Here is a 27,610-nt window from a genome sequence, read left to right as displayed (position 1 = left end):
GACATAAACAACTAGCAACATTAAAAGTATACCGTTACATCACAATACCATGCACACAGCCTCAATGTATTTACATGTACCATGCTTTCACGTGGTTAAAGGGAAAATTTGGTAAGACATCATGTTCGCGAAGAAAATTTAAGGGATGGTGTGAGTGGAGCGAGGCTCAGTGGAAGAAGGAAGGAGAGGCTCCAGGATTTATTTTTTAAATTAAATTAAATTAAATTAAAAAAACTCAAAGCTTGGAGTCCTGGTGGTGCAGTGGTTAAATGCTGATCCTGCAGCCAAAATGCTGTGAGTTCAACTAGGCCTTCCAACCTTTAGTAGGTCAGTAAAATGAGTACCCAGCTTGTTGGGGGCAATTGGCTAACACATTGCAAACCACCTTGAGCAGCGGTTCCCAACCTTTTTGACTGGCGGAGCCCTTATTTCTATGGCGGAGCCCCTAAGAGGCCTACCCTATGTTTTACAAGATAATAGTGTTTAGGAGTATATATAAGAATATATTCCAAGCTACAGGAAAAGAGATTCTACCTCAACATTAGGAAGAACTTCCTGACAGTATGGCTGTTCAACAATGGAACACACTCCCTCGTGGTGTAGTTGAGTCTCCCTCCTTGGAAGCCTTTAAGCAGAGGCTGGATGGCCATCTGTCATTGGGATGCTTTGACTGAGAGTTCCTGCATGGCAGGGAGTTGGACTGGATGGCCTTTGCAGTCTCTTCCAACTCTATGATTCTATAATTCTTATTGTTTAATTTCATTCAATTTTTATTTCTTTCATTTTCCTTGAGTAGCCGCGGAGCACCTGGAAAGTGCATGCGGAGCCCTAAGGGCTCCTCGAAGCACAGGTTGGGACCCCCAGCTTAAGAGTGTATTGCACTATAAAGTGGTATAGAAATGTAAGCACTATTGCTGTTTTAATAATAATAATAATAATAGATTTAATGTGAAGTTGAAAGCTTTCACGGCCGGCATCCATAGTTTTTTGTGGGTTTTTCAGGCCAGCATCTTCAGAGAATGCTGGCGTGGAAGAGAGTAGGGTATATACTGTATACTGTTGGTTGAGAGGAAGGGATTTATGTGTTAATCTGTGTATTGTTCTGTTGTTGAATGGCAAGGCCTACAGGATGTCCATTTACTTAATGATCCATTAAGTAAAAACCCTAATCCTGGGTGGTTTTCATTTGCATTTGCTGGGAACTGATTTTGGTGTTTTTCAGGACTGGTGGACAAACTTTGTTTACTTTCACGGTTTCTTCTTTCCTGTTGAAATTGTCCAGGTGTTTATGATAAATTTCTTTCATATATATATATATATATATATATATATGGTCTTATCCGTTTTAAAACATTTAAAACATTACACACACACACACACACAGGTGCTTGTCTGGGTGTTTATTACAACATTACAATGACTTCCCTGCACATTATTACATGATAGTTCATTGGCATGGTCCAGAATTTCAGCACTTTCAAATAGCATTTTATGCCCGGGATGGTTTATATTGTAGATTTAATGCTTTTAAGTTAATATTTTAAATTTTAAATTTAATTAAAAACATTAAACTTCTTATTATTATTATTAATATTTAATTAATTTTTTAAAAAGTCTCTGGGACCACCCCTTCCTCCTCCCACTGAGCATCCCCCCACTCCCCATCTCTAAATAATAATAACAATAATAATAATAATAATAATAATATTTCTTTGTATTTTCCAACCGATATAAAATACAGAAAAGCATAATAAGACATGACAACCCCAACCCTCCCAATTAATTAAACTCAATGACATCCTTTTAAAGGGAGGCAGGGGAAAGCCACAGTCCAAAGGCAGAGGTTTGGGGACAGTGGGGTCACCCCTTAGGTTGTCCCTTGGTGCAATCCTCTTAATGACATTCCTTCCTGTGTGTGTATATATGTGTGTGTGTATTGTTGTGGTTGTCGTGATCCCCTCCCTGCAATGATCCCAGGAGAGGGATCATGCTTGGAGAGAAAGAAAGGGGAGGGAATCCACCAGAGGCAGAGATCACACACAGATCGAAACAGAGAGAGACACGCTTTGCAACCTCTCCAGCCCACCTCTGGACCCAGGACCAGGGCGACCAGGCGTCCTCCTTTTCCCGGACCCGTCCTACATCCCAGCCTCCTGCGCGGCAGGGGATTCCCCCAAGCGTCCTCCATTTCTGATCAAGACCAAGAAGCATGCATTTAGATTTATGAGTGATTTTAAAAACCTTTCCTTGGACTGTGACCTCCATTTTTTTTAAAGTGTCCTCCATCCTGAGCATGACCGAGAGGCATGTGTTTCTACATGTTTGAGCTTTGCTTTGGGTCCTCCCCCCGATGTCTCTTGAAGATCCTCTCTTAAAGAGCATGGTTTTTTCTCTTTCGATGAATAGTCTTAGGGTTTTGGGGGGAGGTAGTGGCTGATGTCCCCCAATTTTTTGGGAACGTCCTCCATTCTGAGCATGCCTGACTTAAGCAGCATGACTCTTCTATGACTAGTCATAGGGGGGCTTTTTTTGGATGGTGGTGGTGGTGGGGGGGTTCGTGTCCTCCAATTTTTTGAGAATGCCCTCCATCCTGAACGTCCTTGGCTTAAGAAGCATGCATTTTCTATTTCGATGAGTAGTCTTAAAGGGAGTGATGGTGGATGGTGTCCTCCATTTTTTGGCCACGTCCTCCATTCTCAGCGTGCCTAAGATGCATGCATTTCCACGTCTGCGTTTGGATAGCTTTGCTTTGGGTCCTCTCCCCCCTATTTCTTTTGAATGCCTTCCTTTTGGAGCTTGGCTTAAGAGAAGCACACTCTTTCTATAGCTTACATTTGGGTCCTGTCTCCTCCAGTTTTTTCCGGACGATCCTCCATGTTGGGGGGCTCCGTCCTCCTTGGCAGGGAGGACCTGGGTGCCCCCTGATGAGGGGGTGCCCCCTTTATAACCAAGCCTCCCCCTCCACCACCCTTGATTTGCTCCTATACGACTCTTTCCCAAGCCATCCGGAGGTGTGCCTTTAACACCAGCACCATCAGAGACACACAACTCTGCACACTCACTCTCTCAGACACACACACACACCTCTCTCTCTCAATAGAGGAGCAAAGATCCAATAGATCCAAAGGTGGGCCAGGAAGGAGCTCACCTGTCCAACTCCAGGTGTGTGGAGGATGCTGGAGAAAGGTCTTCTTCTGCTTGGATCCTGCAGCTTCGAGGGATAAGGAGAAGCAAAGAGAAGGGAAAAGGCAGGGAGCTGCAATGCCTGTTGCTCGGATGGGGAGCTCTCCCTCCAGCCCTTCTTCGCCTCCCCCTTCCTTCCATCCCTCCTCAGGCTGCCTCTCAGCAAGTGGCCGAGAAAGGTGAGTCTCTTGGGGTGGCTTTCTCCCTTCCAAAGGAGGTCTGGGCTTGGAGGACCCTCAGTCCATGTATTGGTAGACTCTCAACTCCATCCTCCAAAGTTGGAGTGCTGTAAACTCCTATATGCTTTCCCTCCCCATTTCATGAGAAGGTAAATAGGGGAAGGCTTGGTCCCAGTTGCCCTTGGACTGGCACTTACTGCCAAGGAAAGGTGCCCCCCCTGTTTTGCCCTTGTTTTGCCCAGGAGAGAGGTAGCCCTGGCAGGCTTCAGAGTGGTCTCCCTCTCAGCCTCAGCCTCCCTGGTGGGCACTGGCAGACTTCTTTTTATGGTCCCAGGCATATAGACCTATAATAAGATATAAGATATACAGTAACATATAAATATAAAAGATATAAGATATAAAATATATAAGCTATATCTTTAAGTATATGTGTGTGTATATATATATATATATATATATATATATGATATAAAATATAAGCTATATCTTTAATATAAATATAAAGTATAAATATATTAAATATGTATATCTTTAATATAAATATAAAATATATAATTTAGTGTATATATATATATATATATATATAATATAAATGTAAAATATATAAGATATAAAATATAAATGTAAAATATATAAGATATATATGATATAAAATATAAGATATACCTTTAATAGAAATATAAAATATTTAAGATATAAAATATATAAGCTATAAAATATAAATATAAAATATATAAGATATAAAATATAGCGCACATGAAATATAAATAGAAAAGAAGATATAAAATATAAATATATAAGATATAAAAGATGTAAAAGATATAAAATATAAATATAAAAGATATCAGATGTAAAATATAAATATAAAATTTATCAGGAAAAAATGTGTTTTATATATATATATATGATATAAAATATACCAGATATAAAATATAAGATGTAAAATATCTAAGATATAAAATATAAATATAAAAGATATAAATATATAAATATAAAAGATATAAAAGATATAAAATAAAAATAGAAATAGAAATATATAAGATATAAGATATAAAATGGGACCCCCCCAAGCTTGATTTTAAAATGGAAGGATGACATTATTGGGGTGTCTAAAGAGAATAAGGGTTCAGAAAGGGCGGGAAAGGGGTGTGTGAAGAGCCTGCCTCTTCTTCAGTTGCAGCCAGGTAAGAGCTTCCCTCCCCAAAAATAATAATAGGCTCCCACAAAATTCCCTTGGAAAAAACAAACAAACCTTTCTCTCTCTCTCTCTCTTCCCGCCAAATTCCCCCTGCTTCACTCCCCCCCCCCCTTTAGCTTTTAGAAACAGTGGGAAATGGTGTTATCATCAATGAAATGGTTGCATGTTGTATATAGTGTGTGTCTATAATGTGGATGTGGAGCTAGCAAGAGACCCTTGCTGTGTTAGGGAGGAAAGCTGATTTGGTGCCCTCTCGTGGCTCCCCCCTTTTTTCTTTTCCCCCTTAAAAAAATTATGATTTTTATACTATGCAATGTGCAATGTATTATGTATCTATAGTAAAAGTGGGGGGGGGGGGCATTCATTCTGTAAGCATCCTTCTGAAACCACCAGAGAAAGAGGCAAGGAAAGAAGACTTGGGTTTGGAGAAGACTTCATTGGGGATGGGGCCACTCTAGGTCGCCTCAGTTGTAAATCTCTGCAGCAAAATGAATCTGAACAATGTTTTGTGTGTGTGCGCGCGCATCTGTGCGCGGAGGTACTTGAACCTGATCTGTTCACACCTTTTCCAGGGCTGATTTTTAAACCTCATATTCATGTTCTATTTTCAGTTCCCAATTGTTTTGCTTTCTGGTAGCTTGCAAGAGATCTGATGGTTGTGTAGACCTTTTCTCTGGCTCTGCATCAAGATGACACACACCACACACACACGCATGCATGCATGCAAGAACTGATGAAACAGCAATATAAATAAATAAATAATATAAGCAAGGATGAAATTATGGTTAGATCCCCTCCTCTGCATGGAGTATTTGTGACTTTTCTCCATTTCTAGAGTTTAGGCATCACTCAATAGCGTATAATTTGTGTAATCACATGGCGCAACTCTGATTCGAATTTTTGCCACGCACATCATCTGCCAGACTCGCTCCCCCTCTTCCCGGCCCACTATGGCTTTGGAAGATGGATCGTCGCTATTTTCGTGCAGCCCTATGCTACAACGTTATTCTATATAGTTTTCCTTTTTCTTCTTTTAAAAATCTGCTTCTCCGTCCTTTCCGAGGAAATCTGTTTAGCAGGACTCTGTGCCTCCGAATTGTATGTGTAAAGAGAGGTGTGTTAACATCAGCCATAGCAAGCAGGAAAGAGGTGTGTGAAGAAAGGGTTCTGTGTTCTGGTTAAGCAAAATCTGGCTTCTGAAGATGTGTTTTTTCCCCTGGAAATATATATGGGAAGAGAAGTGAAAACAAACTGCAGTCTGGATAAATACTATCTAGGAAGGAGAGGACATGGCATGGTCCAGGGAACATGATGTTTCTATGATGTTTTTAGATATGATTGCCATTGTATGGAGATTTCCTGGTTGTAATCCCGCTTTGATCCATTGGGAGAAGCGGGAAAATACAAATAAAATGTATTATTATTATTATTATGGATGCTGTTTAGCTGTGTAGAAGACATGTCTCCACTAGCAAACAAACAAACAAACATGGATGTTATTTAGCTGTGTAGAAAACATGACTCCACTAGGAAACAAACAAACAAACAAACAAACGCATGAGTGCCACAGTTCCTTACATGACCCTTGCAGGTATGACATGGATTTTCTGTTTTAACAAATTAACATAAGAGCCAGCGTGGTGTAGTGGTTTGAGCATTGGACTATGTCTAGAGACCAAGGTTCAAATCCCTGCTTGGCCATGGAAACCCACCAGATGACCTTAGGCCAGAAGTTCTCAACCTGTGGGTCGCAACCCCTTTGGGGGTCGAACAACCCTTTCACAGGGGTCGCCTAAGACCGTCGGAAAACACAGCTCCTTTATCTGTCTCCAGGCGGTCCGTCCACATGGGGATCACCACAACATGAGGAACTGGATTAAAGAGTCATGGCATTAGGAAGGTTGAGAACCACTGCCTTAGGCAAACCTCACTCTCTCAGCCTCAGAGGAAAGCAAAGGCAAACGCAGAACAAATCTTACAAACAGAAACAAAAACCAACACCCATGATGGATTGGCTTTAAGAGGTAAAGGTAAAGGTAAAAGTAGTCCCTTCACATGAATATCTAGTGGTAACCGACTGCAGTGCTCATCTCCATTACTAAGCCAAAGAGCCAGCGTTGGTCATGTGGCCAGCATGATGCTGTTACCTTCCCACCGAAGTTGTACCTATTTATCTACTTGCATTTGCATGCTTTCAAACTACTAGGTTGCCAAAAGCTGGGACTAGTGATGGGAGCTCACCCCATCATGGAGCATTCGGGCCCACGATCTTACAATTGTCAGAATTGACATCTTAACCACTAAGCTATCACATCCTACTGGATTGGCTTTAGGGTTACAATAAGTTGGAAATGACTTGAAGGTACATAACAACAAACCATCAACATGGTGCAGAATGAATTAGTGGTCTCAGATGGCAATAGCTGACAGACATTGGTGGCAGCTTCCCTGCCGATTCTTCCAGAATATCCTGGCTGTTCCCATAAGGCTGAGGTCAGAGTTGTGGATGACCCCATGAATTAGCTGAATATCACACTAACTGTTATAGCGCTATTATTCCACTTTAACTGCTATGGCTGCCTCCTGTGGAATTCTGGGTTTGTAGTTTAGTGAGGCCTAAGATCTCTCTGGCTGAGAAGTCTAAATGCCCCCCTGAACTGCAAATCTCAGGATTCCATATGATGTTGCCATGAAAGTAGAATAATAGCGTTACAAACCTTAGTGTGATAGGGTCCTAAGTCTGTTGCCTCAGGGATAGTGGAGAATGGCCTTCCCATCTCTGGTATTGAAACCAGAGTCAGTAGCCAGCCAGGTTAGCTTCTGGTGTATGGGAAATGAGAATGGGGATTTGCTGTCTTTTCTTTTGTCTCTGGCAGCAAAATGTTTTAGACTTTCAGTGGTATTTTGGCCTATTGGTCAAAGCTGGCATTGTATTCTTTTTCAGGTAAACTGGTCTCCATTAAATAGCTCTTTCATTAACTTCCAAGACAGTCAAACTGTAGGGAAATCAATTCGGTGACATAAATACTACAGTTGTTTAATTATTTGAAATGTTTTTAAAAGCTGCCCTTTAGTGTAATAAACTCTCAGGGCAATTTACAATATTCATAAAAACAAATGTCAAAGAAAAGGGTATTTGAAGCAGGAGAGTAGAATGCAAGCAGTCCTGTGCATATCTATCTGGAGAGTAAGACCCATTGAATTCACTGTGACATAATTCTGAGTAGACTTTTATAGGGTTGTAAAACAGAACAAAACAAAACAAAAATGCCAAACCACTACTGTAGGAGTTAAAATAATCTGTCTAAATGATATTGAGTGGAATACTGGACATCATGACTCTTTGCCTAGTCCCAAAAAGATATTAAATTCAGCACCTGGCAGACCTTTCCTGGAGAAGGGATTCCATTTATAGGGTGCCACAGTTGAAAAGGCCCTGTCTCTGCTAAATACTGCCTCGCTTAAGAAGGCAGGAGGGATGAGAGAAGGAACAGGGGTGTTTTATAATCTTACTGCAGACAGATTTTGCTCTCCAAAGGACCATCTTCTCTTATGAGCCTGCTTCTGAGAAATACTATCTAGGAAGACAGTCTTTTGGAGAGCAAAATCTTCATGATCTGTGTTGGATGTGTGGGAATTGTATTTCACACTGTACCTAAACTCATTGTCAATATACCTTTATGCCTGTTGTTTTCTTACTTTCAGTGACTTTTGTTTTTAAATATTTTCCACATTTTAGTCAACTAGGGCTGCATCCACACTTCAGAAATAATCCAGCTCTGCCACAACAAACTACAGATCCCAGAATTCCATAGCATTGAACCATGGCAGTTAAAGTGGTGTCGAACCAGATTATTTCTGCAGTACAGATGCAGCCTAAGTAACCCATTTGTGACCAGAGGATTCTGGGACTTGTTCTAAAGGTGCACACTCAGTGTACATGGGGCCCTGATCCCTTGTCCAGCCTGGATTGAGTGTGCAATCTAGAATACTAGGCTCTCCCTACATATGCACACTGCAGGGAAAGATCACAAGTTAGGGGTGGGGATTAACCTGTCTTTCTGGGAAGCTTCTCTGTCAGTCCTTTGAAAATCCCTCATAAACATCTGAGGAATTCCAGAGTTCCCCAAAAGATACTTTGGAAACAATTGCTTCATGCCTATAGTACTCCCATATTTTTAGGCATTGCTATATCTCAAAGGCAGACAACTTGTGGTCCTCCAGAGATTTTACTGGTATAATGCTTCTATCAGCCGTTGTCAGTATAGTCAATGGTGAGACATTATGAGAGATGTAGAATTTGGGTTGAAGGATTGAAATTGTGATTGGGAAGGAATTTCACACACAAATTTCTGCATGAGGGTGTCATGTACTCTCCCATTTCACATTATGCTATTATAGCACTACGATCCCTCTTTAGCAGCCATGGATCCCTCCAGTGGAATCTGATGCTAGTAGTTTGGTGAGCCACTGAAATTCTCTGGCTGAATTCTAAATGCTCCTCCCTAAAATTCAAATCCCAAAATTCCATAGGATATTGCCATAGTAATCAAAGTGCTATAATCATTTAGTTTGGTGATATGGGGCAGAGCATGACTGTGATGGGGTGGATGATGTGAGGGGACTCACAAGCCCACATGCCATCATCACTGCACAAAACTGCAGTTTCATTCCCACAGTGGCCCAGAGAGGGATCGTGATGACTCTCCTTATCTCATTGCCATCCTCTGCATCATAATCTTGCTCCTCAGTGCTCTGTGCCAACCAGCTGGGCAACAGAGAGGGAGCAATGGAATATCAATGGACAGAGAAGTTTAACACCTCACACCAATCTCCACATGCTGAGGGGGCAAGAAGGAGAACATGAATGTTGTGTATGTGGAAGAAGGGTGGTGTTGAGGATACCAGGCCTGGCTCTACTTACTGTCAACCCAAGACCAGCCCATTACCACTTTGCAGCTCTGACCCAATGCCACTCTCTTCCACCCCTATTTTAAGGTCTAGAAACTTATTTTAAAATGGGGATGGGGTAGGATCAGGGGCATCACCAGATGACACCACTGCTCCCCAAAAGTCTGTCTTTTCACAGAAAGGGGCTGTGGCATTTGTCTACATCCCTTTAAATGAGTGAGTGGCAAGGCTCAGTGGGAGGAGAGAGGAGAGCGCACACACACACACACACACACACACACACACACAGGAATTAAGATTTATGAGAAACATTAGTACAAAAAACATTACTAAGGATTCTGTATGATGTGGTATGGGAGGAGGTCAATGGGTGTGTGTGTGACGCCATGAGTTACTGCATTGGGTGACGCCAACCCTAGCAATGCCACTGGGTAGGGAAGGAGAAGTGCTGATAATTTCTAGATGCCAAATTCTTTTGTAGCACCAAATTTTAGGTTTATGTGGTACAATTTTGGAATATTGTTCTACTTTTAATCTGCCATTAAGTGTCCATGCTTTTTTTAACAGTTCTGCCCTCCTTTTCCTATAAGCAATGGGATGGTTAACCTATGGCTCTTCAGATGTGGGCCTACACCTCTTATCAACTCCAGGCAATTGCCATTGGTGAGTAACGATGGGAGTTGTAGTTCAACAATATCTGAAAGTTTGCATAATTGTCTCCCATAGTCTATAGAAACTCAATGGTCATTCTCATGTTCCTTACAGTGCCTCAGGGGTGTAATCCAGAAAGGGGACAAGCAGCTGTTCCTTTTCTGCATGAAGCATGTCAATAGCCTGCTGCTTCACCTTTGCTACTTGGAAGTTTCCAAGTCCTGAGGTTTTAAAAGGGTGCCTGCTTGCTTTTTCACATTTTGCTATGACTCCAATATCTTTATTGATCAGGTGTTTAAAGCTACAGTTACAGTACTAGGGAATTTATGAATGTAATTATAGAGATATCTTTCACAGGCAAACAACATACCCTACCAACTATCCTGATTTGGCAGGGACGGTCCCAATTAATCCTCTGTCATCCCAGTTTTTTAGCTGATTTGAAAATGCTCCAGTTTTTCGCTTCTTTTTCTCCTTCTCCACCACTTTTGTCTTCAGTTTGCTTCAGATGCTTCAAGGTGAGTTTGCACTCACTCAGGCGTGAAATCTAATACTTCCCAGTATGGTCAGGCAAAAGCAAACTACTGCAGTCTCTACTATCTTGTGAGTTCTTCTTCATTCTTCATTCATAACTTTTGCCATCTCAACCACACTCTAATGTCATTTGGACACAGGTGTCCTAGATTTCATCTGTAAAATCTTGGTAGGTGTGAAACAACTCTAGAAAGGCCTAAACACACTGAAGGTACCAAATTCTGATTCTTCTTTCAATCTAACAAGGGTCAGCTCTGGTTAGTACTTGGATGGGAGATTGCCAATGTATACCAGATGTTAGAAACTGGCAAAACCACCTATGAGTATTCCTATGAAATTCATGGAGTCGCCATAGGTCAACAAGCAACTTGAAGGCATGCACACATGTAACCACCTTATCAGAACCATACCTACGATGGCATCTGATCACTGTGCCATCCTCCTTCCCAGTTTTTAAATGTTGCTTCTTGATGTGTGAGTTGTCATTATTGCAAGGACAGGAGGTAGAACGAGCTGTGTATTGCAAATGCATTGTGTATTTGTAAAATCTGGCTCTAGGTAGTGCCGTCTTTGTATCTGACTGTGTTTCAGAAGGTAACCCCTCTGGCCATTGTGGAGAGGAAGCAAGAGGGAGCTGTCCTGCCCCGAATAGGACTTTGCACGAGACTTATCTTAATCCTGGAACTGGTTCTGAACAATGTAACCTCCTCCTCTTGTGTTTTATGGCAGTAGTACCTGCTTTTGAGCCAGGCTAAATACCTGGAGGCACCAGATCCTGTATGATTTCAGAAGCTAAGCTGGGTCAGGCCTGGTTAGGGATGGAGACTACCAGGGAATAGCAGGTGCTGTAGGCTATAGCTAAAGGAAGGCATCTGCAAACCTCTGAATAAATCCCTGTGACAGAGTCATCATAAGGTAGTGTTGACCTGAAGATACAACAACAACCACCTGCATTTTGCTCAACCTTCTGAATGTCGCCTTTCCAAATTTCTTGCCCACATATTTTTTTCATTCCATCTGTCCACAGATAAATTGTTGTAACTTATCTCTGGCACACTGATGATCCAAAGGAGGAATGGAAATCAAGAGCAGCTTTCTTTCTAGTCCATAAAAGCTTCCCTACTTCATCATTTGGAAGTGATTCTGACTCAACACAAGATATATGCTAAGGAGGTAATGGCAAGCCTGCCCTCTTGTGTTGCTGTTAGAATGGGGATGACCTAAAACCTGTGTTGAAAAATACAACAAGCATGAAACAGAATGCAGTACTTGATAGTCAGACACTCAAGCCATTTCAGGAGGAGATTGTGTGGCTCTCCTAATGTGACTGGACTATATCTCCCATCACCCCTCATTACTGGCTATGCTGACAAGGGCTGGAGAGGGCTCCCATTCCCTTGTCAGCATTCTCCTCTCCTGGCTGGGACACAAACCCCACTAATGTCTGAAGCTGCATTACCTGGTGTTCTTATCCATTGAACTCCAAGGAATCTGTTCCAGGGCAACACTTGCTAGTCTGAATCTGGCCAGTTTCTTGTAGGCAGGGCTTTCCCATCCTTCTTGGCACAGTTAGGTACCACAACTCATCATCTGCAAGGCCTGCAAACACTTAGTGAATCCCTTTTTGCCATTTAATGGGATTGCCTTTCTGGCAAGCACTCATTTGCTTGAAAGGAAGGAAAGACCCAAACAACTTTGCTTGGCTCCTTTCACAGAAATCTGGACCAAATTACCTTCATAAAACACATGGGCTCAAAACCTTTAATAGTTCCACAGAGACAGAAGACAATTTTCTAAAAACCCACATCCCATAATTGGCTTTTGAAAATGGGCAGAGGCCTATTGATCTGAGATTTTGGGAGACAGGCCTGCTTCTGATTGCATAGTTTTGATCACAGCAAGAGTGGATTATTATGCTTGGTGCAGAGTTTTGTTTCCTGGCTGGATTATTATTCTCTCTGCCTCTTTCTTTTGAAGCTTAAAAACAGAAGAGTCCTTAGCTCTTAGGAATACAAAGTATGCTTTGGAAACATGAGCAGTGTTGGGTGAATTTTGAAAAGCTAATGTTTGGATGGGGGTGTTGGTGGTTTAAAAAAAAAAGAGATTAAAATAACCATTTAGCAGAACTTGCAAAAGTTATTGTTTGGACAACAATTCCTAGGGGCCATGATGGCTGGGGGATTCTGAGAATTGTACTGTAGTCTAAAAAATAGCTTTTTTTCAAGCTCTGCTCTTCAGCTTTCTCCCTTGTATCCCAATTGCTTCCCGCGCTCTCTATGGCAGGAGTGGGAATTGTTCAACCCTCCAGATGTTATTGGACAACAACTCCCAGCATTCCTCACCATTGGCTATGTTGGTTAGGGTTGCTGGGACTTGGGAGTCCAAAATCTGGAAGGTTATGTGGTTCTGACTGCTGCTGCATGGTAAGATGCATTGTTTTTCTACTTAGGTGTTGTCTGCAAGGCAAAAAAATAACAACCCATCCTCATCCCATGGCTGGTGCTGCTTATTTGCACGATGCATGGTGACTTCCAGCAGAATGCTGTGGGCTTTCCCTGTGAACCCAACTTTGCCCTGGAACTGGCAAAGTCAGGAAACCACTGGTGTTTCCCTGAAATCCTGTGGTGAGCAAACAGCTGGATTGGACATGAATTGGGCTGAGCCAGCTGTTCAAATGCCAGGTGCCATGCTGTCCCCCTTCTCTGCACTGAGTAGTGCAGGGAAAGATGGCGGTCTGTCCCCAGAGCAGCTGCTGCCACTTTTGTACATGTAAGAGTTCTGGACGGGCCACCTGGTGCACCATTGCTTCTGAGGGTTGACTCACCCATTCAGTCAATGAGAACAAAGGGTAGAGGGACCCCTGATCACATGGCTGGGGCCTTTGGACCCCATCTGGGGACATGGGACAGGCCAGCCAAATCAATGTGGTATTGGCCTGGTTGTTCTGTGCAAATAATGTTGCGGTGCTTCACTGGGTGCAGCCAGGTGTAGTGGCCACCATTGTAGACAAACCAGGGCCAGTTTCAGAGCATAATGGTTAGGAAAGGCCCTGGACTTCTGGCCAATGCAAACAGGATCTTAGATAATACCAAACCCTGGGAAATCTACTCTCCCTGCCCCCCAGTGTTGTAGTGTAAAAACACTAACATTGCCATAGTTTCTTAACCGGCACCTATACATACATACATACATACATACATACAGTATATATATTAGCAGATATGCCTTGTAGCACATCTACAGCTTGAAAATATTTTTTAAAAAATATAAATCCCAAAGAACAAACATTACAAGAGACACCGTTTTCCTTTTATGTCATTGTATTTAATGGGACTTGAGCATCCATGGTCTTTGGTCTCCAAACCCTAGAGGACACCAAGGGCCCACTGTAATTATCCAGTGTGAAAGGTATACTGGGTCATGCAGGTATCATTTGTAAGTCACATATTTTGTTGTTGTGTGCCTTCAAGTCACTTCTGACTTATGGCAACTCTAAGGCAAACTTATCTTGGAGTTTTCTTGGCAAGATTTGTTCAGAGAGGGTTTGCCATTGCTTTCTCCTGAGGCTGAGAGCATGTGACTTGCTAAGGTCATAGACAAAGATATTTTGCTGCTTGAGATGAAAGGACAAGATGGCACATACGTACACCCTCCATCTCATGTACAGAGGCTGACTAGACTGGCAAATGAAACTGCCTTCAACCCTGCCATGCAAATGAGTCCAATAGCACATTTGAGACTAACTGGAAGAAAGAAGTTGGTAGCATGAGCTTTTGTAGACTTGAGCCTACTTCATCAGATAAATGCCTTCTGCACTGACAGTAGGATAGTCTCTTCTACCACACCAGAAGGGACCTGAGCAATTCAGGCAGTGCGGGACAGGCTATGCATTATGTCCAGCTCTATCTGCCAAAAATAGAGGAAAGTGGTGGAACAGGTGGAGAACTGCCAGATTGTTGGAGAACATCTCCCACTCGGTGTGCTTCCTTTGCTCTTCCTAACTGGATTGCTGGCCCTGAAATGTTAAATCCTGGGGGGCAGGGGTAAGATTCCCCAATATAGTGCTATTTCCTGCTATATTCATGGGCTCATACGAACATATGAAGAAACTCAGGGTATGTGTGTATGCGGAAGAGGAGTGGTTCTCTGCCATTTCATTAGTTGAGTAGAAAAGTCACTTGAAGCTCTGGAATATTCTGCAATTCTAGTCTTTTCATATCTAACTGTGTGTCTATATTATTCTAGAGAGCCACTTCCATAACTGCAACCCTTTGTTTTCTTCAACCCAGGCAAGTGACTAATCAGAAAACCAGCCTTGGGTCATTTGAGAACATTTATCATTTTATCAGTGTAGCAGAAATGAGATCTGGAGCAAACCACCTCTGAATAAATCTTGCCAAGAAAACTGTATGATAGGGTTGCCATAGGTTGGAGTCAACTTTGAAGGTACATAACAGCAGCAGCAACAAGAATAGTACATTGCAAACTATTATTGCAAACTATTCTGGGGGTATTGCTGCTATTATGCTTGCTGCTGCATTTAAAAATGTTTTCAGTGCTGTACAGGAATTAAAAAATAGATTGCCCTTGCCTGCTGATTTACAATCTAACAGATATAGCACAAAAGGAAAACAGAATGAGGAGGGAAGAGGAAAGTATAAAATTCAAATCTCATTCATATGCATACATGCCAATTTAGAAATAGTGGCTATAGTTTAAATCGAAATGCAAGGCCATAGAGAATTGGAGAACGCTGTGACCAGATGACTTGCACATCTGTTCCAGTCTGCTGTTCAGGAGCTAATTTTTGATGGGTGACTTCAAAGCCCTGTTGCTTTCTTTTATTAAGGTAGTTCCTCTTTAAACCCTGCTTCAAAAGGACAGTCCTTCAAACAGACAACTTTAAGTAGAGGATTGCCCTCTGGCAAGCCTTCATATAGAAGACAGCCCTCTATAAAGTAGGAACCATAGGTTTGCTATGAGTCTTAGGCTGTTTTCTCCCAAGAGTTTGGTGCCAAGGATATGTGTGGCCTTATTTCAGTACAGAGAAAAGGCAGCTGTTGACTATGTGGGCACATTTCACAAAGAGCTTATCTGATGCCATCATGTTTTGGAACCTCCTTCTTCTGATTTCCTTTTTCTGTTAGTGGTTTCCCACCCTGCTGACGTTACCTTTTCCGGATAGGGTTTATTTTAAAAACAACAACAACAATGGATGGGGAACATAATTACAAAATTTTATGTGGATCACTTAAGGCTTTTTGACCCTGTGGGGCATTTTGGCTACGAGTCATTTTGAACAATAGAAGCACAGGCAGTTTGTTTACAATTACTTGATTTGGCAATGAAGAATCTCTGGGCCTAGTTGCAGGGCTGGTGCTAAACACAAGCTAAGTATGGAGTTTATCTCATGGCTTAAAAACCTGACTTACCCCTGCTGCATTTAAATCTCTTTCAGGATAAAGTCGGGTATTATCGCAAGCAAAATGCAACCTATGCCACCGCCCAGCTGAATCCCGGCTAACTGCCAGCTAGAAGCTGTGCTCAGCTGGACAATTTGCAAAGCCAGGAACTTCCTGGTTTTGAAAAGAGACTGGTTAAATGTAGATTCTGGCCGGGAGTTAGCTGGGATTCAGCCGGGTGGTGGCATCGGTGGCATTTTGTGTGTGATAATACCCATCTTTATTCCCAAAGAGACTTCAACATGGCAGGGGTAAGGCAGGTTTTTAAGCCATGTGATAAACTCATAAGCTACAGTTTAGGCCAGGGGTGGGAATCACTTCACCTTCCAGATTTGGTTGGACTGAAACTCCCAACATTCACTGCTATTGGTGTATGCCGATGAGGGCTGCTGGGAGTTGCAGTCTTAACAAGATCTGGAAAGCCACGTTAATTCCAGCTCTGGTTTAGGGCCTCAGGTTACAAAGGGCCCAGATACAAAGAGTAAATACATGACTAAGCTGCAGGTGTAGGTAATGCTATGGAGTCTCCTAAGGTTCACACAAGTTTTCCCTTTGAGTTTGGCTAAAAATGATCCTCTCCAGTTTTTAGTAACAGAAATGGAGAGGGGGGCTGGCTGGCTTTTCCCTTGAGCAGGCAATTTCAGTTCATTGGCTGGAATTCAAAGGGCTCATTTAAATACTATTGCATTCACTCTACTTCCCCAAATGATGAGACGGTCTAGGAGGTCAGTGCTTATAGAGCTTCTTTGGTTTCACAGAGAAGAAAGGCAGTGCTGGCTTATTGGCATTTACCGATATTTTAGTTGATTTGCCTATATGCAAGTTAAGCATCAGTGGAGGCTAGAGTTGAGTGAGAATTTTGCTTTATTTTATACTTTATCAGAATTTACCAAAATCCACTATTTTTGTCATAATTGGAATTGAATTTTTTTTTAAAAAAAGAGATATAAAAATAAATTTAGCCAAAGACAAACTGACAGAGTTCTCTGTGTAGGTCCTCTTAAAATGTTGTATTTAAAAATTTGGCACCTTGTGCATTCAGTCATATTACATAGTGCCAACTTAGGACAGATACTCTTTTTCTGAGACATTCCTCATTTTTAACACCTACAAAAGACAGGCAGACACAACATGTTACAAATAGATGTACGGGCAAATCTCAATTTGTGTCGCTTCTATTTGCAGCATTTCAAATTTAATATTTCTCTAGCAAGAAAAGTAAAATGAAAGTCTCACCTACAGTACATGGGGTGAAAGTGCAGTCTTGGTGCTGCTAGAACGAATGAGTTGCCTTCTTAGAAGGAGGAGCATGGGGAGAATGAAGAAACTTGAAGTTACTGTTGTTGGCAGAATGGGTTTCTTTGCCTGCTTAGAAGAAGGTATGAGAGAGAAAGAAGATGGAAATTTGGAGTTTCCTTTACGTGTTTAGAAATGGTGTATGTGAGGAGAATGAAGAAACTGGCATCATGGAGTTTTTGTGTTGCTGGAAGGGATTTCTTCTGCATGTTTACATGGGTGGGTGAGCAACTGGAGTCTTATCATCTGGAAGGGAGGGGTTTCTATAGCCTAAAAAAGGAAAGCACTGATTTTTATGCCTTAAATTTATTAATAACCTTGTGACTACTTCAGTTCTGTTGGAACACATCCTCATGGTCTCCAGTGTTACCCTACAGAACGTGCTCTCCTCATTTACAGTAGCCTCAATTTACATTGTAAGTTCAAGGCCTTGTCTTCATGGAGCAAAAGGCCCATCCTCTCCCCATTCTGGTGTTGTCCTGTTTGGATGACACATTGCCCAAACCCCAGTTCTAGTGTGGGCAGTTTGGATGATGTCCAGCATGTTACACACCAGAACTAGTGCATAAAACAAATTAAAATAATTTACTTGTTGCTCCAGATCTCCCAGGAAGATCCTGAGCCTTCTATTTCTGCTTGGCAGCAGCTGTCTACCGCCATCATCGATCACTCATTCTGAGGTCCGACTGAGACACCAAGCATGTGACTGTTGCTGGGTGCCTCATTTTGACCTCAGAAGCAAGTGACCCATGGCTAGTGGCAGACGTGTCAGGCATCCCAGTGCAAAGAGCAACCAGAGGATGGAAATGAAGGCCAAGGTAATGGTGGCAGACAAGGCCTAATACTGCAACCCTAACATAAATCAAGACTTGGCTGCATCAGTTTAATTTAGCTGGTAGACATGGGGGAAGAAAATGATTTCAATTAATTTGATATAATTTATCTAAATTTTGAAATGTTGTCCTACCCAGGATGCAAAGAACCCAAAGTTTTAAAAATTCAAATGTGGGAAAATAATGAAAGTGATCAGCATTCCTCCATGCTAGTGGAGTCACAGCTGAAATATTCTGACCAACAGCTGGAGTCCACTGCTCCCACATGCATGAGAGAGATTTAGAGGATAAGCACCTTCAGATGCTTTTAGTCTACAGCAAAGCTTGGAAAGGTTACTTTGTTGGACAGTAGCCCCCAGAATCTCACTACACAACATGACCAGTAGCTGGAGATTCTGGAAACTGTTGTCTTACAAAGTAGTCTCTCCAACGTCTATCCCATAGAGCCTGATCTTGCCTCTCCATCTCTGTGTCTCTCCTAATTCTCATTCAAACTGCAGTCTGCCTTCACACACAGATGCCTAGATTACATCATCCTTAGCTGGAGGAAAGGGAGGGCTGCCTCCTTCTCTGATTGGTTTTTCCTGTTCTAAACATCCCAGAATGGTCCTGTGTCAAAAAGCAAATGCCTAATTGTGAGTTGTCATGGAGACACATCACCTGTAGTTTCTCTCACAAAATGATGTGTCTGACCAGAGCCTGGCCATGAGGTTTCACCAACTTTAGACTGCCCTTCAGATTTGTCTATACAGTATGAGGGGAAAATCCTGAACACCAACCTACCCTGAATCTGACACAATCAGTTCCCACAAGGCATGACATTTTCCCTACATCTGATGTGAATGTGATCAGGACACATGACACAATGCCCTATCCAAACCAAACTTGGGGTATACTCCCTTAATCTAGGTTTTAAAAACACATTTTTCTCCAGACTTTGCAGGAATCTCTGGTGTTTCCTTCAGCATAGACTAGTGGATCCACATTGGGTTTGGGAGGTAGGTGTGGGGAGGCAAGACAGATGCTGCCTGGCAGCCACCACCCAGGCAGCTCCCACCATTGACAGAGCGCTGCCTGGGTGCATCCATTTACCAATGTTTGGACCAGTTCCCACATGGAACAACATTTAAAGAAAGGTTTTTTTCCTGCTTGTGAGGCACTCAGTACCTAATCTCAGAACTCACTGCCGTGGCACCCAGAAGAGAAAAACCTTTCTGTAAAAATCTTTCCAGGTGGGGAAATGGGTTTTTCTCTCCTTGGTGCTGCTGCTAGTCGCACACTCTGAGGTCAGAACAAGGCATCAGGCACCTCACAAGCAGGAAAATCCTTTCTTTAAATGTCATTCTGAGTGGAGAACTAGCCTGGCCATTGGTAAATTGAGGCTCCCAGGCAGTGTCCTGGCCCTGAGAAAACTGACAGGGAAAAGGCAGGGGTGGTGGGAGTTGATGGTGGACAATAGAAACGTCCACATTGTAGACACCAAGTGAAAAGAAAACAGATGGGGGAGGCTTGGAGCAGAATAGATGAAGAGCCCATTTGGACTTTTCTCCCAAGTGTGGACAGGTCCTGACTTTATTAACCTTCTCCTAACCAAAAACCCCTCCCTTGCCTCACTATGTTCATTCAGTTGGAAATGTTGCTTTATGGTTTTTAACTCCCAGAATGCTCCATGCCATTCTGACTGGTGGTTAATGTTGCCAGGTCATGACTATTCTAGGCCCTGAGATTTCAGGCTGAAATCTGACACTTGGAGATGATTTTTATTGATGTCATGGAGGTAGTCCCTGATAATATCACAAGAAACATAAACTGATGCTGTCATTAAGCATGATGCAGTTATAAAGAGGATTGTTTTGGTTGTGTGTCTTCAAGTCATTTCCAACTTATGGTGACCTTAAGGCAAACCTGTCATGGGGTTTTGTTGGCAAGATTTGTTCAGAGGAGGTTTTGCCATTGCCTTCCCATGAGACAATGGGTTTCATGGCCAAGCTGGGAATCAAACCCTGGTTTCCAGAGTCATAATCCAACAATCAGACTACTACACTATGCTGGCTGTATGCAGAGGATGCAATTCAAATAATGAAAAACTCTAATAAATGAAAAAAAATGCCCACACTTTTTAAGACAGTGCTGTTACCCTGAGATTCCTCCTTCTCACTCTGAAAACTAGAGAAGAGGAATCAGGCCCTGAGATCTGGCAACACTACTGCTTGTTTTGTGAAGCTGTAGTTCATGTGCCCATGAACATTTGTTTTATATTCCATTACTGTACATTAACAGAACAGAGGTTAAGCATAAGATCTTTGGTTAGCCTGTAAGGTTGCTCACTATGCTTTCTTCAGATGAGGTGAAAACAGTTCCTCTGGCAATCTACTAAAGCGATTAGAGAGCTTTAGAAGACTCCCAGCGCACCAAAAGCCAGCAACTGCTGACTAGTGTCACTTTATCAGATCCTGGCCTAGTCATTTGAGCCGCTGTTTCTGTTTCATCCCAGAACCAGGACAGGGTTTGTCATCTGTTAAATGGTGGAATTTGACACTCTGCTGTGGCATTTAGTACCATGATCTTGCAAGACATTTCACTGCTAAACAGGGATACATTTATTGGGTGAACCAAAATGCACATAATACATGATACAAGCTTTTGAAGCTCCATGGGTTCCTTCATCAGGCGCAGGTGTTAAAATTACTGTATACAGGAGAAGGAAAAATATGATGTTAGGTTATATTTTGTCAAGACGTTGTCCTAAGTTAAGATGGTATGGAGGGATAGCCATGCAGGCAGAGGCCATTCCTATTGGCCATGTGGGCTATGGGAGACAGTGGAGATTATCACATGGGGATTTAAAACGGGATGAAATGGAATGGTCCTGTCATGTTCACACAAAGATTTTCACATGATGTCACACTCATCCAGTAGTTTGGTTATGAATAACCCATAGTCATCCTGGAACTTATCATTCATGGGGAAACTCCATGATTGGTTTCTCAATAGCAATTTATTTGCGCTGTTGTGAACATGCAGAAGTCAATGACAATTCATTCATGCTATCACAGAGCAATCTGGACCTTTTTCCAGACTGCTTTGCTTTGCGGTACAGACAATTCATTCTTATTGCTGTAATCATTTTTAGAGCAGATTTGTGCCCGTTTGAGGTGCAGAGTACAATTTTGTTTGAACTAAATAAACATAGGCACGGGACAGACCGCCTGAAAAGGGCGGCCTGCCAGTGGTCTTTCCCCCCCCCGGAGGGACGCCACAGCCACCAGACTGTGCAGTGTCCATCCGGAGGAAAAATAACCCAGAAAAAATGGGTCCTTTTTGTGCTGCTGGGCGGATGTAATGAGTGCGCCAATGGCGCACCCATTACATAAGCGATGAGCAATGACATGCAGACACTATGTGTCTCTTATATCACAATGGCGGCACCCCGTTTGGCCAGGGCGCTGCCATTATAGTGCCACCATGCTGTGCTAGGGTTAGGGACCATTTGGTTGCCGCACAGTTCCTAACCCTAAAATCGGCATCAACATGGCGCAAAAGGGTGGTCTGTACCATGCCATAATTTTCTTAAATATAGAAATTTTATTTTATATTGTTTGGGACAGAACCATGTTTTCCAGACATGCACATTAGTGGGAAAATAACACATGCATGAAATGTTTAATCATGATATAATAATAATGCAGGAATGTGATTATGCAGAACACAAGTGCATTTCCCTTTCGTTTTTATATCATCACTATGGTGTGATTGCGCAGAAACATTGATCGCTATAGTGTTATGCTGCCATTATCAGCCAATAGTGTGATTATTGTGGGATTGGCCCTCGCGTGATAACTTCCAGAGTCTTAAGGTCCAGGAAATAAAGAGCACTTTGTGGAGTTTAAATTTTATTTTATGGAGTTTAAAATTTTATGCAATACTTTTATTTTATGTAATAAAATTTTATTTTATGGCCTTTGTGATGACATAGGGTGGATTCTTGCAGTGTCACAGTGGTGCAGCAGGTGGGATGTGACTGCTTCTGAATCAGTTGTTTATGGAAACAGATATGAGAGCAACCTAGGTAGAGGCCTGGAAGTCGATTAAGTGGGGGGGGGAAAACTTCAGTTGTAGAGTTAGGTTTCTTGAAGTGCACATTTTTGTGAAAACACACACACACACATGCGTTTGGACAAAAATACCAATTTTGCACAAAATGTATGCTTCTGTAAACTTTTTTTCATGGAAAATGTATTCTTCACTCAAAACCCACAATTTTCATGCAAAAAACAATTTCTTAAGCTAGACACAGGGGTTCTGTGCAAGATCAGTTTTTTTGTGCACAAAACACCAATTTTATGCAAAAAATGCTCATGCATCTCTGAAGACAGTTTTCTCTGCAAAAACTTGTCTTTTGCATACACACACACACACACACACACACCTACCTTCATGATTTTTGTGAAAAACATCACCGGTATTTCTGCCCAGACTAATTTCCAGAAACATTTTGGGATGTGTATACTGGGTAAAAATGCAGCAATATTCAGAAAATCATAGAATCTTAGTTGGAAGGGACCACAAGAGCAATGTAGTCTAACCCCCTGCTGTGTAGTAATGAACAACTAAAGTACTCCTGAAGGATGCCCATCAAACCTCTGTTAAAAGTCCACCCTTCCTCTTGAGGCAGTCTATTTCCCTGCCAAGTAGTTCATAAAGACGTTCTTCCTAATGTTTAGGTGGAATCTCTTGCAATTTGAATCAATTGATTTGTATCGTACTGTCTGGAGCAGCAGAAAACAAGCTTGCTCTATCTTCTAGATGACATGCCTTCAGATATTTAAAGATGGCTATCAGGACAGCTCTCAGTGCTAGTGTGCATGTACCGTAAGGCCTGTGTTTACCTCGTCCTTATGTCGTCCTACACAAACAATGCATGCCAGTAACCCCGGGCTAGTCTGGACATCAATCCAGTGTTACTGGACCGATCTCAGCCAAAAAGAGGCATTAGCATGGGGCAAAAAGACCAGTTGTTTTCTACTGAGTTTCTTAAAAAGTCTGCGGCAACAGCCAGTCAAGCACACCCCTTACCTGCTGCCGTTGTTGTGTGTTCCCTGAAGGCCCCTGTTGCACCCTGTGATGTCAGATGGGGTGCCTGGCCATGTGGGCATAGCCAGGTGCCTCTGTTTCCACCTTTATGGGCCATGATGGGGGCATCAGGCAGCAGCAGCTCCATGGTGTAGTGATAGGCTTGTAGGGGTGCACACACCTGCCCATCATGTTGTCAGGCCAGGGACTGACCTCATTGGAACCAGGGGTTAGGATACCACAGGCTTGGTCTGTCTGTTCAGGCCCTCCGATTTCTCTTTTCCAAGCTAAACATACCCAGCTCTAAGTCATTCCTCATAAGTGTTAGTTTTCAGACCTTTGAAAGTCCCTGAACATGCCCCAGCGTGTCAATATATTCATTTTCTCTTTCAGTGGGGAGAAAGCTACTGAAATTATTCAGCCTCACATGCAAGGATTAAATAATCAAAGACTTATATTCATATCACACACCTCTCTTTAGATGGCAGTAAAAGGGAGGGGGGCCCTTTAAAGAAGAATCTAGAGGACAGGTTGTTGGTGCAGAAGTGTTCACAGAATTGGAAGAGACCACAAGAGCCATCCAGTCTAACCCCCTGCCATGCAGGAACTCAGAATCAAACTAACCCACCCACCCCACATATCCAGCCTCTGTTTAAAGAAGCAGACTCTACCACTCTCTGAGGCAACCTTTTCCATGGCTGAAAAGCTCTTACTGTCGGGAAGTTCCTCCTAATGTTGAGGTGAAATCTCTTTTCCTGTAGTTTGAATCCATTGCTCGGGGTCCTATTCTCTGGAGCAGCAGAAAACAAGCTTGCTCCATCCTTAATATGATTCCCCTCCAAATATTTAAATAGAGCTATCATGTCACCTTTTAACCTTCTCTTCCCAAGCTAAACCCAGCTCTATAAGCCTCTCTTCATAGAGCATGACCCTTCACCATTTTGGTTGATCTAGACACTACACTCCTATTGATGCAGCCTAGAATTGTATTGCCTTTCTTAGCTGCTATCTCACATTGCTGACTCATATTCAGACTGCAGTCTGGGACTTTGAAAAAGTAAATCCTGTATCTCAAGATTGTCAAAAGTCCACTTGCTTACTCACCTGCTGCAGCAAACCAGAATCACAGCTATGCAACTGGGCAAGGAAACACTTCACATGCATTATTACTGTAAAGCAGGAGCAGGGCATCTTTTCTGTCCCCAAAATCTTAGACAAAAACTACTGGGAGAGCCATTCCAGAAATGGGCACAAACGAAATGAGCAGTTATTATTCTAAATAAAATCTGTCAACAGATATGGAGAAGAAAATGATGGCTCACAGATTGGAAATGCTCAAAATACATTCCAATCCCCAAGAAAGGGGACACCAGGGACTGCAGTAAATACAGAATCTCCAACGCAAGCAAAGTGATGCTCAAAATTCTACAAGAAAGGCTTTTACCATATAGAAAACGAGAAATGCCAGCTATCCAAGATGAGTTCAGGAAAGGAAGAGGCACTAGGGATTATATTACAAATATATGTTGAATAATGCAGTGCACCAAAAGAAATCAGCCTGTACTTTATAGATTACACAAAGGCTTTTTGTAGAGATCATGAAAAACTATGGTTTACTCTTAAAGAAAAAGATGCATCACATTGGATTGTTCTGATGCATAAATTGTACTCAGAATAAGAGGTTACTGTTAGGACAGAATATGGAGAAACAAAATGGTTTCCACTTGGCCAGGAGTTCAAGCAAGGCTGTATTTCAACAACCAAGCAGTTTAATTTGTATGCTGAACATATCATATGTAAAGCAGGATTAGACTCGGATGAAAAAGGGGCACCGTAAATTGGTTGGTTTATGGCAGTTAAATTACTTTTGACTGTGTTTCAGTTTGTCCTCTTGGGTTTTTTCTTCTTCTTTCTTTTGGTTTTTTTAAATACTTTTTTGAATCATCTGAAAAAATACAAAACAATGTACATTTCAACAAAGAGACAGAGAAAATGTGGAATGAAAACTACTATCCAGTATGTCAAATCATGGCCAGTCTACTGCACTACTATTCCTATCTTTAAGGTTCTTTGGGCAAGAGGCAGTTTTGCTGGTTAAAATTATATGATGACTATCCAAGATTCCAACCAATGTAAGAATTTGAACAGATAACTCTAGTAGCTCTTTTCTGCATTGGTGAGTACAGTGGACCCTTGTTATAGGCTGGGGTTTGGTTCCAAGATCCCCGTGGATAACAAAATCCATGGATGCTCAAGTCCCATTAAATATAATGACATAGCAAAACGGTGTCCCTTATAAAAAATGGAAAATCAAGGTTTGATGTTTGAAATCTATACTTTTTTTGAACATTTTCAAACTGTAGATGCTTGAATCCATGTATAAAAATCCGTGTATAAGAAGGGCTGACTGTATACTGTATCTCCAATGATTTGTTGTCATTAATAACACAGCAGCTAATGCTATACCTTAAAATAACTCCAATTCTGTCCAGTCTTTGATGGCAGCTCATGTTCTGTTCATTACAGTGGCCTAACCTGCAGATTGCCAGAGTACTGATAACTAAACATGACCAGGCTCTTTCAGTCCAGGAATTATAGAAGGCGCACAACAGCCTCACCTGATGAAAGATGCTTCTGGCCTGGTTACTTGGACCTCTAGCCTCAAAGCTGGATCAAAGAACACCCCAGCACTGTGAAATTTGAAGGAACATCATCTAAATGTCCTTGGTCTGCTCCAATTCTCTCTCTCTCCAATCTTGTCTATTTTAATTAATTTTAACTTACATTTTAGTGGTGTTATTTTTAGTGTTGTTATTTTACGTTTAGGGTAAGTGATAAGGGGATATGTACTTTTAGTTATGTTTGGACTATGTATTTTATTTATGTATTTCATTGTAACTTGCCTTGATCCTTGTAGAAAGGTGGGATATAAATAAAATCTGTTATTATTAAAACCAGCTGAATGGTCAGTGTCTGCTTTCTCCCACATTTGAAATTTAGTATATTCTAAAAAGAAGCCAAAATAAATTGTCACTTGTCCCCATCATCTGTCTGTATGATTAAACCGTGCCCATAGAAATAAACATCACCTTAACAGTGCAATCAACTCTACACACAGTGTGATTTATAGAATGTTTTCCTAATTCCTTCCACATGCAAATCAGAACCAACGACACAAGCAACTCAAGCTGGTCACACAGCACAAGAATATAAATTTGAGAGATGTGTACTGCCTGTAGGATGATCACTTTTTGTATGATCAGTACACAAAGCACCAGATTTTTGTTCTCATGAAAAATACACTGACATAGTATAAATTTGTGGGGAGAAATTTCATTCTGCTAATGAAACAATTGCTTTAAATCTAATTCTTTACTGTCCTTTGTCTTTCAGATAGTGTTCCTTGAGGTGCAGTCTTGGAAACTTCCTGAGAAGCAAAAGAAAGTGCAAGAAGCAACCAATGACGGAGTGGATGCTCCGCTATCCAGATGCCCCGAAATGCCTTTTCTGGACTGGTTCCTCTACCATTCGGTTGCCATGTGGTTGCTCCTCCACAGTTTTGTTCTAATGGGCTTTTGCTTCCACTCGGCTACTACCTTTCCCAAGGGCTGCTACCCCTCCACTGAAGATGGCTTCAAGACTTTCCGGTGCAGCAGAGCTCAGCTTACAATTATCCCAAAAGATATCCCTAACGATACCAATAAATTGTACCTGGATTACAACCAGATTTCTTTCCTGCCCAATGACGCTTTTCAAAATTTACCACTTCTGATGGAACTAGACTTGTCACACAATGTCATCAGTCGCGTGGAGGTTGGAGCCTTCCGGGGTTTGTCAGAACATCTGCATTCCTTGGACCTCTCTTCAAACAAACTAGTGTCAGTCAACAAGGATGTCTTTAACTCCCTCAAAGCCAAAGCCAACCTATCCAGCAATCCTTGGCTCTGTGATTGCACACTCCAGCAACTCATTGAGAGGGTTGAGTTGGTCGCTGGCACCTCTGACGGTATTGTGTGTGATGCCTCTGCCCGAAAGGAGTACATTGGCAAACCTTTCCTACAGTTAGTGGGGGACATAGACTTCTGCAACATCTACAAAAAGACCACAGACATCGCCATGCTGGTCACCATGTTCGGCTGGTTCGCCATGGTGATCTCATACTTGATCTACTATGTCAGGCAGAACCAAGAAGATGCCAGACGGCACCTAGAATATCTCAAGTCTTTGCCCAGCAAGCAGAAGAAGTCAGAAGAATCATCCACAATTAGCACTGTGGTGTGACCAAAAAAC

At 42.0% G+C, this 27,610-nt stretch overlaps 1 protein-coding gene across 2 annotated transcripts; it reads left to right on the top strand.

Annotated features, from left to right (window-relative positions):
- Nucleotides 1–3,294: 3,294 nt before the first annotated feature.
- Nucleotides 3,295–27,610, top strand: LRRC3C (leucine rich repeat containing 3C). 2 transcript variants are annotated; one of them, XM_042477359.1, is made up of 2 exons: nucleotides 3,295–3,362; nucleotides 26,714–27,610. In XM_042477359.1, the coding sequence occupies exon 2, from the start codon at nucleotides 26,819–26,821 to the stop codon at nucleotides 27,599–27,601; it is 783 nt and encodes a 260-aa protein (XP_042333293.1). In that variant the 5' UTR covers nucleotides 3,295–3,362; nucleotides 26,714–26,818; the 3' UTR covers nucleotides 27,602–27,610. The 2 variants fall into 2 exon arrangements, with proteins under 2 accessions (XP_042333293.1, XP_042333294.1); XM_042477360.1 differs by lacking the exon at nucleotides 3,295–3,362 and adding an exon at nucleotides 17,432–17,497.

This window comes from Sceloporus undulatus, chromosome 6 (assembly GCF_019175285.1).
Source record: "Sceloporus undulatus isolate JIND9_A2432 ecotype Alabama chromosome 6, SceUnd_v1.1, whole genome shotgun sequence".
In the NCBI taxonomy this organism is placed as follows: Eukaryota; Metazoa; Chordata; class Lepidosauria; order Squamata; family Phrynosomatidae; genus Sceloporus; species Sceloporus undulatus.
This window is presented reverse-complemented; position numbering and strand designations above follow the sequence as displayed.